This window comes from Anolis carolinensis, chromosome 2, assembly GCF_035594765.1.
Source record: "Anolis carolinensis isolate JA03-04 chromosome 2, rAnoCar3.1.pri, whole genome shotgun sequence".
NCBI lineage: Eukaryota > Metazoa > Chordata > Lepidosauria > Squamata > Dactyloidae > Anolis > Anolis carolinensis.
In genome coordinates this window covers 116,557,619-116,571,254 of record NC_085842.1, presented here as the reverse complement: position 1 = coordinate 116,571,254, position 13,636 = coordinate 116,557,619, and the positions used below count along the sequence as shown (strand labels likewise).

Sequence of the window (13,636 nt, the reverse complement as noted above, 5' to 3'; positions counted from 1 at the left end):
TCTTGTGTGTGTTTTTTCTTCCATTTTGTGTGTCCTGTTTGCCATTGTATTTTATCTTAATAGTAAGTGCACAATCAAGTGGTTGAGCTGCTCCTTGTATTTCTGCAAACAATGTTCATTACATCTTAACTCCATAATTATTAACAGGTCTTTGACAAGATTTGCAGGGGAATGTCATGTTTATTCTGTTTGAAAAGAGCCACCCATTAATTCTGCAGGTGACAGTCCAAAATTTCTGTGGTGGGAAGTTCCAGTTCATGCAAGCAAGCACCAGCCACAATACTGGAAAGTGGAACTGTTTGGTGACCTTTTTAAGTTACAAAAAAACAAGAGGAGTCTTATCATGTGCAGTGTGATTTATCTTAGCTGAACAAAGCTAGAAATGTTTGTAGAGGCTCCACCGCTTGCTTTGTTAACATACCTTTTGAGATAACTTGATAGGAAGTCATTATAAAAGCTTCAGTTCTTAAACACACTGAAGAGCAAACCTCATTTCTGCCAAGGTTCATCCTGTCTTATCAGCCTTTTGGAGTTGTTATGTCTCAATTAGCATGTCGATAAAGGTAATCTGATCAACATTTGATAATTACATTTCAAATAAGCTTTTGATAAAGTCTGTTTCCAGAAGCACCAATTCAGATCTCATCAGTCACAGATCAAGAGGACAATGGGATACTTGTTTTCAAAGAGAAAGCTAAAAATAGGAAAAAGGGAGCAATTTTCAGAACAGAGAAAATAAGCAGTCGGATTGTTAGAAATTATCTGCATTGGGTTCCATGCATATAACTCATTCATAGAATGTTCAATTAGGGACAACCTGTGAAACAGCCATGTTTGTGCATGTCATCAAAATACTGTATTTAAAATGTAAAATCCTGTGTTTACTGCAAAAGAATGTTGAAAAGAACTCTTTAACTGGAAAACTAGACCACTGTTTCTGAAACTGTAGCTCAATGTTGGGGTTATGAAAAATTTGGCAACAGTACAAAAGGTTTCTGAATGCCACCTAGATCAATCTGCTAGCAACAATGTGTAGTGTTCACAGTGGACTCTGCAGAAAATTTGAATGCGATATCCTGCTTCTTGGCAGGGGGTTGGACTGGATGGCCCATGATTCTATGATTCTATGAAATGCTTTAGCTGTACTCCACTAAAAGGAAAATCAGCCTGTTCAGCATGCCTTGCAAATGCTGATTTATTTTTAGTATGTTTGATTTTATATTTTTTATATATTTTATATATTTATATACCCAGGGTTTCAAGTGAAAAATGTTTCAAAAGACCCAAATTAGATGACAAAAATCATGTTTGATCAGTATGTAGACTCTGTGAAAAGGACAAAGGAATTGAAAATTAAGTGGCTAATATTTATCCTGTGCCTCTGTTTTGCACACTGTGTAGAATTGTGGCTGCCATGCATCTAAAGGGGTACTTTAAAAGCTGTAAAAGATGCAGAAAAGAGGAGTCAAAGTTATAATGTAATTTGACACATCAATTTGAAGTTATAAGGCATTGTAATTCAAAGAAACATGTCTGAGATTGAGACATGAAAGAACCTTATAGTGCAGAGAATGGTGTAGAGATCCTCAAACTTTTTAAGCAGAGGGATGGTTGACAATCCCTCACACTGTTGAGGGGCCAGACTAGTTTGAAAAAGACATGAACAAATTCCTATGCACTGCACATATCTTATTTGTAGTGAAAAAACAATTCTTAAATTGTTTGTAAGTTGGAACAAGTACTGTAAATTTTTGAAGTGCAACTTTTTGAAGTGTAACTCCAGACACACATACATAGCATACACCCTTATGGTGCTTGTTTTGCTTCTGTGCCCCTGTTCAGAAGATTTCACCTCTCCTATGTCCCAACCCAACATGCTTCAGATGTTTAAAAGAACCAGGAGAGCCACAGATGATGACCATAAAGGACCAGCAATCACATCTGAAAGAAAATAGTCTTTCACATATCTCAGCTCCATATCACAATAAGTTTTAAGACCATGACCAATGTTTTGAACTAAGTATGGGAAGGGATTGATAAGAGCATATTGTTGTCTTCTATCTGTCCTAAATCTACTGCCTTTGGTGAGCTCATGTTTTGAGCCAAGGGAGAGAAGCTTGGGAGCTTCCTACTGTAAGAGGCCTGCTTTAATGTCTTTTCAATACCTTCCACCATCATGTGAAGACCTTTATCTTCTTTCATTAGGCTTTATATTGTGCGTGTAGTTTAATTTTAGTTTGCTCTTAACAGTTGTGTCTCAATTTTTCATGTTTTTGTTTTATTTTAATATATTTATATATATTTATGGTGCTTGATATTGTTACTAGTTTTAGACACTTAAAGATGTGATTTAAAAATTTTCAAGCAAATAAACTAAACTAACCTCTTCACACAGTGCATCATTTAACATATTAAAATGTATGTTTGTTGCCTTTCTGTTCACTAGGACTCTGGAGGTTATATGCAACAGACGAAACATTATTTTTAAAAGACTGAAATATTTTAAAAGGATGCAGTTAAAATTCTCAAATGCTAACCTTAGCATTAAGGTCCAAATATACAGAGAATAGTTATGGCACTAGAAGCTCAGTAGTGTAGTTTCTAGAACACATATCCAGTACATTCTGGCTGCTTTATTTTACAGTATTGCAAAATGTATTGAAATTCATTGTCAAAAGATGTAATGGCCACTAGTTTAGATGGCTTTAAGTGGCATTAATTCAATCCATGTGGAATAACCGTTCCAAATCTGATGCTGTCTAGGTACTTTGGACTTCAGTTCCCATGGCTCACTGCGACTGTGCCTAATTGTCAAAGTTGTTGAAAGTTATGGCCCAAAACATTTGGAGGGCACATCATTGAAGAAGGTTAACATATAGAGATGCATCTATTTTGACCTTCTGCAGAAGCCCATCAGAGTCTTCTTTTTTCTTTAGGTGATCCCTCGTTGTCAGAGTACGATGGTCCTCCAAGTGTGGTGTCTTGACGGTGGGTATGTAGGTGACTGTGGAGTCCTATTCTTGACTCGCATGTTCTTCCACAGCGAGGACATCGGATTCCAGATGGAAGGCGATCCCGGTCAGGGTTGGATTGACATGCCTTCCTCTTGGCACATTTTTCCCCTTTGCCCTTCATTCGTGCCTCTTAGAATTTCACTGCACTGCTGGTCACAGCTGACCTCCAATTAGAGCCAGGGCTTCCCAGTTCTCAGTGTCTATGCCACAGTTTTTGAGGTTAACTTTAAGCCCATCTTTGAATCTCTTTTACTGCCCACCAACATTACGTTTCCCATTCTTGAGTTGGGAGTAGAGTAACTGCTTTGGGAGACCGTGATCAGGCATTTGGACAATGTGGCCAGTCCTGCAGAGTTGATGGCGAAGGAGCATCGCTTCAATTCTGGTGGTCTTTGCTTCTTCCAGCATGCCGATATTTGTCCGCCTGTCTTTCCAAGAGATTTGTAGGATTTTTCAGAGGCAACGCTGGTGGAATCGTTCCAGGAGTTGAGTGTGACGTCTGTAGACTGTCCATGTTTCGCAGGCATAGAACAGAGTTGGGAGTACAATGCCTTTATAAACAAGCATCTTGGGTTCCCTACAGATGTCTCAATCCTCAAACACTCTCTGCTTCATTCGGAAGAATGCTGCATTCACAGAGCTCAAGCAGTGTTGTATTTCAGTGTCGATGTTGTGGAGAGGTGGCTGCCAAGGTAGCGGAAGTGGTCAACATTTTCTAATGTTACACCATTAAACTGTATTTCTGGCATTGCAGAGGGATTAGCTGGTGCCTGTTGGAAGAGCACTTCAGTTTTCTCGATGTTCAATGAAAGGCCAAGCTTCTCATATGCTTCTGCAAAGGTGTTTAGAGTGGCTTGTAGGTCGTCTTCTGAATGCGTACAGATAACATTTTCATCGACATATTGGAGTTCTATAACATGTTATTGTGGCCTTGGTTTTGGCTTTCATTCTGCTGAGGTTAAATAGCTTGCCATCTGTCCGATAAATGATTTCCACTCCAGTGAGAAGCTTCCCACCTATAAGATGAAGTATCATAGTGATGAGGATGGAAAATAAGGTTGGGGCAATGACACATCCCTGTTTGACACCTGATTCCACATTAAATGGGTCACTTTGGGAGCCATTGTTGTTCAAGACTGTTGCCATCACATCATTGTGGAGGAGACGCAAGATGTTCACAAATTTGTCAGGACACCCAATTTTTTGGAGGATGGTCCAGAGCGCACTGTGTCGAATGCCTTTGCAAGGTCAATGAATGCCATGTACAGAGGTTGATTTTGTTCCCTGCATTTTTCTTGGAGCTGTCGTTCAGTGAAGATCATGTCCACTGTTCCTCTGGAGGAGCAGAAGCCATTCTGGGATTCTGGGAGGGTGTCTTCTGAGACAGGTAGAAGGTGGTTTGCAAGGATTCTTGCAAGGATTTTCCCAATGGAGGTAAGAAGAGAGATACCTCGATAGTTTCTGCAATCTGTTCTTTCACCCTTTTTGAAAAGGGTGATGATGGTGGCATCCTTGAAATCTGGGTTTTCTTTTCCTTTCTTAACATCCACAGTGTTTTGAGTGTCAAGTGGCCACTATGTGGAGCTGTTAGTGCAGTTACCAAGTGTTTTGCTGAGGCAGCTCCTGTTGTTTTTCTTCCTACCTAACCGCTCAGCAACACCTGTTAGCTGGAGGCAGCATGGAAGCATATTCCTTACGTTTAGCAGCATCTTTGATCTTTGAAGCAGTCCTTGAGAAATTGCATTGAAGCTATACTGAAGCAGCAATTATAATATAGAAAGCTGTTGCAGGACGGGGTAGTTGATCAAAGTAGAACTGGGAAGCCCATCTTTCAATAATCTCCTGTGCAATTGCGGTAACTATTTACCAATATATTAAGACAGCTGAAGGACATGTTGACTCTGTTAGAGAGTAACCGTTTTTTCTGTGGCATGTTATTGTAAAAACAAAATGAAAAACAACCACTTATGAGCAGAGCCGGCCCTAGGTATTTTTCAAGTGTAGGCGAACAGAATATTGCCCCCCCCAAAACCAATCACTGAAAAATAAAAGCGTTGAATAAGCGAAAATGTTGGATAATAAGGAGGGATTAAGGAAAAGCCTATTAAACATCAAATTACAAGATTTTACAATTTAAGCACCAAAACATCACGTTTTACAACAAATCGACAGAAAAAGCAGTTCAATACATAATAATGTTATGTAGGAATTACTATATTTGCAAATTTAGCACCAAACATTGAACAGAGATATAGGGCAGTGTGGACTTAGATAACCCAGATAGCCCCCGATATTAAAAAAAAACTCTAAAATCAGAACAATAAATAAAGAACAACACTCTGAAAACAGGAGAAATCCAGACAGTAAACAATCAGGGACAGCTAACACCTCCCCCCAAAAAAAGATTATCCCAGGCAAGAAGCCAGGCCTTGAAGCCACAGGGCCATTAAATGCTAATCAAGGTGATTTGCATTTAGAGTTCTTTCTCCCACCCTGGACCTTCTACAGATATATAAACCCCACTTACCTCACAATCTCTGAAGGCCCTAAAGCCGGGCCCAGTGTGGGCACCGGGAGGCCCAGTGCGGGCACCGGGAGCCCCGAACACCTTCCAGGCGAGGCCTTCCTGGTGAGGCCTTGCCAGGAAGGCCTCGCCAGGAAGGCGTTCAGTGGCTTCTCTTCTCTGCAAAGTCCCGAATGCCTTCCTGGTGCCGCTTCTTTGCTCCCCAAAGCGGCAACCTCGGCTCCTTCCTTGGACAGGAGTTGCCTCGATGGCGCCCCCAACAAGATGGCACCACAGGCAAATGCCTAGTTGACCTGGTGGTTGAACCACCTCTGCTTATGAGAGTTAATTTTGGCATTGAGACTAACATTTTCTTTTCTTCTCTTTTTCTTTCAATAAATTAAGAGAGGTGCTTGAAAGATCACTTTTCTATTCCAGATGCAACAAATGTCATTCCAAGTAAAATTCTACAAAAATGAGATGAAAAAGAATCCAATACCTCAAAAAGGTATTGATGTCCACCCAGTTTTGCAAATCTCTCATTGGCACTGGCCCCCAGTCCTGTCTTGTCTATAGACACACATTATCTATCTAGGTCTAACAATTCTAAGGCATATTTTTGTAATTTCTTACCTGGGACCATATTGTACTATATGAAATGAAAGACTTTCCTCATGATGTCTGAGATAAGCACTCTGATGATGACTTACAGCATATACAGGCAGCTGAATCCAGCATGGTTCTCTGAGTCAAAGCACCTGCATAAATTATCAGTCTTTCAGGGTGGCCAACATTCCCCATTTTGCATTATTCTTAAAAGGCACTTTGGACCAGAAAGAAATCTCTCCTTGGAACATTCAGTTTCTACTATTGGAGTTGCCTTGGGCTGAAACTGACAGGATGAAGTTACCGATTTCAAACAACTTGAGCTCCACCTGCTGTGCGCCAGTAACCATTCTGCTCCATAACAATTGACCTATCAAGCCTCACCATTGGCTTCCTTCTCACTTGATGACACTGGATAAAATTGTGCTATACTCAAAAAAGAAAAGTCCTGGCTCCGCAGCTGTGGAACTCCTTGCCAAGGGAGATTAGGGAAGCTCGCTCACTCATGTCTTTTAGGAAGCAGCTGAAGACTTGGCTGTGGGACCAAGCTTTCGGTCCATCCTAAGATATGAGTTGATATGACCTGATGGATTCTGTGAATTAATATTAAGTCAAACATGGACTGGCTCTGACTTTGGCTCAAAACTGCCCCTGTTGTAATGGTCACATGGTTTTAATTGTTTTGATTTGAATACCGGCTTTTAATTGTGTTTTATGTTTGATTTTACTACATGTTGTATTATATGAGGCATTTAATTCTGCCATTGTGTAAGATGGCTTGGGTCCCACTGGGGGAGAAGAGCGGTATATAAATTAAATAAGTAAATAAATAAATAAACAAACTATTTGCATGTTGAAATCCTCAAATAATTAGAATAAAATCAAAATGCACTTACTGCTTCATACTTTTACCCAAAGAGTTGTATGCACTTGGTTTCATGGCCTAAATCCAACTGTAGTAGAATAGATCCACTGGATACTTGCTTAATGGTAAGTCAACACATATAAATCCATTGATTCAAGACTTTTGCTCTTGTTAAGACCAGAAATTGGGGTTGGCTCCCATCCAAATAATGGAGGGAGATGCCTTTGGAGGGATTCGAAGTGGAGTATATATTTCTACTGTTGTTTTTCCCTATCAGAGTTGCTGCCTCAGGCCAGCCATAGCCTCAGATCCATAAACTGAGTTGCTTTGTTTTCATGTCAAAGGCCTTTATTTGGGCATCACTTCTTGACCAACACTGATCTAAAGAGCTGTGAGTGTAACAGACAATTGATGTGAGGTTCTAATACTGTACATCGAGGTGGAGAGCCCGATGTTGAAGTATTACTGTTTCCACCATCCTTGACCATTAGCTAGTGCGGCTTGGACTGGGAGGAACTGACGTCCAGTGACATCTGGAGAACTGAAGATTCTTCACTCTTGTTTTATACTATGTAGTGCAATGTTTGCTTGCTGTGACAAGCTTTTTAAGATGGAAGATCAGCTTTTTAAGTACACCTAAAGAGACTCATGACACAGAAGACCATACGTATGGTTGTGCTGTTCACATGCCCTCTGTCTTTGGTGTATTGACTGGGTGTAAATAATCCCACTGCCTATAGATATTTGAGTGAGCCACTGTATCACACACATGCTGGAGTGAGTGAGTGGTAATGGGGAGTATCTTCCCTGCTCCATAGACTGATTTCTATTGCTTTCTGGTAATTACCAAAAAGCAACCATGATTCCAGGTTGAAGAGTGTGTTCAGCTGCATGCCATGTTATAGCAATGACATCATTGCATTGTACTCCCATCATCTGAATAAGGATGTAATAGAGTTGAAAGTGCCTCCTGAAAGGGAGAAATGGACATAATGGATGTTTTTCAAATTTCATTCATGGGAACCAGGGCTTTCTCAGTGAGAAGACTGATAATGGTAAATAACTAACCCAAAAGAAAGTGCATATCGTATTTATAATTTCTTTAAAATTGCTGAAACAGATGTGCATATGAGGCATGGCTGCATACATTCAGGAACAGAGCATGTTGAACATGTGTGAAATTTTGTATGTCAGCTACAGTTCTATGTGGTTGTACTGCCCAAACTGCACTGATGTGGATGGCATGTAAACAGCAGAACTACACAGGATTGCTGTTATTGCTTTTGCATGAGCATCCACTTGTAATACCACCCAGGGAGTATGAAACCGTGTGATGTGGTACTTGGTTTATTTGTTTTGTTTTAAATTAAAAGTTATTTATTAAATGAGGCACTTTGGAAAACTTCAGGAAATGAAGTTCAATAACATTAGATGAAAAGATTATCCTTGGTTTGCTCTTTTTTTGAGCAAGTAGGATGCTGTTAAAGGGACACTGTCTCTTTATTGAAATGGCCAAGTGTCAAGTGAAAGAGCCTTGTGAATTGTTTCTAATGCCTGTAACATGTGGACATGGAAGGGAGCCTCAGGGAGACTGCAAAAAGCTTTAAACAGTACAGTCTGTCAAGCAACCTAAGGTGAAATGGAAAAGGAAGTGACAACCTAGCTTAAAAGTGATCCAGAGGGCATTGGCAGGCAATGTTAGACAGGCAAGGGACCTTGACCCTTGCCAGAGTCAAAGAAGCTGAACTGACACCTAGTCATGGTTTTAAAAGAAAAATGAGAACAAACTACTGTGAAAAATACCCAAACCATCTTTGTGTTCAGCCGTTTTCCATTTTGAGGTACTGATAATCAAGTGAAAAGCAGTGAAACTCATAAGGAGCTGACACTGAAGTAATATTTGGAATACTATACTTTGGTATGTTATTTTGTGATATGTTTTTGCCTTTGTCAATTTTAGGCCACAGGGAATACTCACAAGCCAACATTTTATTTGTTTCATAAACAGGTAAAATTTTATATTAATATAAAACAGAACAAAATAAAAAACACACACGCACACTACAGATCACAAGGCTAGAGAGTATTAACATGTAAAGAAGTGCAAACTTCCCTCCCCAAATAATTTGCTTTGAAAGTCTTATCATAGAGAGAACAAAATCTGACTTGTTTTAGAATGTGATGTACAGACCACAGTCATGAACCAGAAAAATATTAAGAAGTATTACAAATCTGGAAACTTTTTAAAAAGCTTTTTATACAAAGAGGACATGGGGAGGAGGGTGGCAGCAAAAATTCAATGAAAACATACAATTTTCACTCCAATATCAAAAGAAAAAAGCAGAGTTCTTGGTGAACACATAAAATTCTATAAAACTACCAGCCATCCCCTGTGGTGAAGTTCCTTTTTTCTCTCTCCATTTGATTTAAAGTAGCATTAAAAAGGATACAAAGTGCACAGACACCCTTATAAGGCACAAACAGATCTTCTGAAAAGAGTTTGGTTGGAAAAAAAAGAAGAGCAATAACAAGAGCAAATTGCTAAGTAACTTTCATCTCTTAAAAGGTATGTCAGAATTTGAGAATTCCTGGTGAGGCTGGAGTCAAGTAAAGCTGTGTGTCCATTCTTGCTCTTTCTCCATCTGCTTCACAATCCATAGCAGTGGACTCATTTACCCTGCTCAAAGCTCTGTGAGATGCTGCTCTTTTGGGGAAATCAATTTCAACCAAAAGAATTAAGACAATACACACCCTTTCCACCTTTGCGCCAAGGTGCAAACTTAAACTTCTCAAAATGTAATCACAGTGGCAGCTAGTAAGCTGTTGTGGGGCACATACTGATCCAGACCAATTAAGGCCAAACACTTCTAGCCCAAAAGAGATGGGACAAATATTCCTGCTGGTTTTGATATCATGTAGCAGCTGGCAGTATTAAATTGAAGGAGCTATGGCCTGAGTTGTTTTTTTTTTTTTGGAGGGGGGGATACTATAATATTTAACCCCTGTCCCAAATGTTGGCGGTAGAAAGGAGGTAGTGACTATGCCTTGGCAATCAGTTATTTAGTAATGATCAATTATTAAATGGTTGAGTTTGCTTTAAAGTATGTCATACCTACAGAAATATATCTTGTCCCTTCCTTTTTAGTATATTTCTCCAACTATTTCTCCACCTGTGGTTTTAGGAACTTAAAATGATAGAAACAAATATAACAAAGAACTCCATTTAAATCCATTGTAGTTTGTGGTCAACATGTTGAATAGTTCTATATCAGAGAAGCAGGATAGAGTTAAGTTGTTAGGGAGATGATCTGGGCAGTAGGAAATTACCCAAGCAGTTATGTATCATGTATAGTTGGGTCTTGTGTTTCCCATGTGGGGAGCATTTGAGATATATTCATCTCTGAGGATCCTACAAGCTACTCTAGCACAGTCGTTCAAAGGATTGGGGCATATATCAACAGATATACAACAATTTCTGCTTTGGAGAGCACCTGTAGCATACTGACATACAGTAACTACAATCAAGGCAGACAGAGCTGTTGCATTTCCATCTCAGTTGACAAAATGTCTTCATGCAGACTTTGGTTGAGTAAAAAAGGTCAGGACCTCTAGTGATTACTGCGAGTATGGCCAGATTTCTGTGAAATGCAATAGGATCCTGCTGAACACGAGAAAAGAAAATTAGCCAGTGGGCTGGTGGTTTTATTGCTCTTTTCCAAAAGTCCAAATTTAGTTTCATATACTGTTCAGGTGATTGCAGTTCAGAGCTCTCTAACCACAACTAAAGTTTCATTTATCTTTTAAGACCAAGCTTCTAATAATAGCTTGCAAATTCCTTTTCCAGCAAACAATGCCAACTGGAAGGCCTTTTAATTTCAGTAAGATGCCTCCATTGTGGAACAGAAGACAACTCCCTGGAGAGGAAGAAAAGAAAGCTCCCACAGTACTGTATACTTTGTTGACATGTTCTCTAGTGAAGAATGGAGGAAAACATCAATCAATGCATTTACAAATCACAAGTACGGAAATGGTGGAAACCTGAAATGCCAAATTCTCCCTCAGTCTCACTCCTTTGCTGCCTAATTATAAGGAAACTTGTACATGCCACAATTCACAGTTGTGTGACTATGGTCATTTGTAACTTCCAGAGCATCTAGTATTCTTTTTTATGCAGGCTGGGGCTTACTGTTTCCAGTAAATGAATCTCTTCACCTCAAGATGTACTCAGCAGTTGCTCAGCACAACAGCTGGAAGTTTTCAAATGGGGATTGAGGGAGGAGGAAAATGCTCTGTTCAGAGATTGTTTACTTTTGGTGCTCAGAGGACATTTATAGCTGTTTACATCTCTCACTGTCAGACTTATTCATCCATGCAAGTGTCTCGCTCCTTAGTCTGGCTTCACAGACCAAGATACAATCTGAAAATGTGGGGCACTAAACCATGAATGAGCAGGTCACACTGGCATAGGCCACCTTCAGTTATTCTGAAATGTGATTTCCATTTCTGTGCTTTACATCTCTCTCTCTCTCTCTCTCCCTTGGCCTGTGAAAGGAGAGCGGGGAGGAATGCCTTGAAATGAGCCAATGTCATCCGGTGTCTCCTGCCCTCTCAACACTCTTTAGAAGGTGACAGGAGAGGCTTCACGGCCTGATGCATCTGTTGACTTCTACAGAAAACATCTAGTCAATAAAGTTTTCTCCTTTCTGCATGAAATTGACTAAGAAGCTGGCTAATTTGCTAATTTTCCTATGTAGCGTTAAAGTGCTCAAATTTTTAAAAATTGGTCAGATGATTGCTCACTCCAACCCCCTGCCTGAGACAAGACAGCTATATTTCTTAATGAAAACAACTGCCATAAGAGAGTTCTTTCTTTTTGAAATAAGAGTATTTCGGGTTCAGGCCTTACCACACCCCATTTTTTACCCATTAGAGCAGCACCTTTACAAAGCTCTCTCCACTCCACAGCTGTACCTTCAGCCTCTGCGAGGACCAGAGTGTTGCCCAGTTCACTTAGTTATCCCTGATTTGTTTCTACTGGTCAAACATGTGGAAATAGAAACTAAAGAGTCACTTGGGACCACTGACCAGCACAATAACCCATAAGCAGGTACAGGAAGGTATGGTAACTGTTAACAACAATCTTCCTCCTGTTCCTCATCATTCACACCCAGGTGGGGGTGAAGAGAGGTTAAGGACGGTAGATTTTAATAATGTCTTTGATAACCCGTCGGCAGATGGGGCAGCAGGCATTGAGTTGCTTCTTTAGCTTAAGACCACAGGTATTGCAGAGGCACATGTGTCCGCAGGTGTAGATCACCACATCAACCTCATTGTCAAAGCAAACGGTGCATTCCCCATTCTTGCTGCTTGAGGGCTCTGGAGGTGGGAACACAGGGGACACGGGAGGGCTCAAAGGAGAACTTGGAGCAGTCACTGCAAGAGAGCAAGAAGAAAGAAATCTTGGTCAGAAAAACCATTTCCTTGTTCTTCAGGCAAGGAAATGTTTTAACTGATTTTAATTGCCTGCCAGTTTGTTTTAACTTGTTTATCAAACTGTAAAATAATTTTATTTTGAAATACTTACTGGTGAGAAACAGGAGAAGAAAAAACAACCTATGCAATGGGCAAAAAGAATAAAAATATCCCAGATGCTTTTTTAAAAAACTGAAGAATGCTATAAAGAGTTACAAAGAGGACAGAGGAAGCAGGTTTGCCAGAGCATAGCAACATATTTCTTTCCTCCCTCCTCTTCACCCCTTTCCCTGTCTATTTTGCATATCCTCCTGAGATTATCACACTGCATATAGGAATGGGATCATGGATCCACACAGATGCTGTCAGGTAACACCCACTAATATCTGGAAAATTTAATGGCACATTGTTAAAAAAAACAACAACCTGGAGATAACACCACTTCAGTTTCTTTTGGAGAGATGAAGTCACAGTTTATGAAATCATGAAAACCTGCCACCTGTTCTGCTTTCCCTAAAATATCTCAGTTGCCTTTGTTGGCCAAGATTAAGCAAGGTGGAGCTTCTACAGATAATTATTACAACATAGATTTGATGTGATGCATTGTATTTGAGGCTGGACTATGATTCTGGGGAGACCAGGGCTTGGATTTCCACTCTGCCACAGAATCCCACTGGGTGATCTCAGCTTGTGAGTGAGACAAACCTCCTATGACCAAATCTTACCAGGGAGACTCCATGACATATGTTGGAGCTAACTTTAAAGCACATGGTACCAAGAACAAATTTATCTTGTGTTTTCAATTGGAGTAAGAAAGCTCCTGAGGTTCAAGGACCAGTTTCCTTCCCAGGATCTTCCTTAGGCTGCAACATTCCACTTCTGGTTTTGTAAATCCTCCACTTGTAAAGTTTGGGGAAGGGGCTATAACTTGTCTTAAAAAACATGAGGTTCTTTGGGGGGGGGGAGTGGGAGTGTCCAGAGGGATTTGGGAAGGGATCAAGGGCTACAGAAACAGGCAGTGGAAAGCTTGTCCTTTACTACTGTGGTAATTTCTCAGAGCTTCCGTTTTCCAGACACCATTTCTTTCATGATTTTTTGAGCTACCATTTGTGTTTTAAGACTCAATAAGCCATCTTAGTAATGGAACCTAAGGAAATCCAGCCCCCCCCCCCCAAG

General features: G+C 40.2%; 1 protein-coding gene across 3 annotated transcripts in view; it reads right to left on the bottom strand.

The window, feature by feature from the left end:
• Nucleotides 1-8,959: 8,959 nt before the first annotated feature.
• The window catches only part of neurl1b (neuralized E3 ubiquitin protein ligase 1B), a 276,316-nt gene continuing 271,639 nt past the window's right edge, over nt 8,960-13,636 (bottom strand). For all 3 annotated transcript variants that reach the window (XM_062970435.1, XM_062970437.1, XM_062970436.1), the window contains exon 5: nt 8,960-12,421. In XM_062970435.1, the coding sequence (XP_062826505.1) occupies nt 12,177-12,421 (245 nt within the window). In that variant the 3' untranslated portion in view covers nt 8,960-12,176. The remainder of the gene's footprint in view (nt 12,422-13,636) is intronic.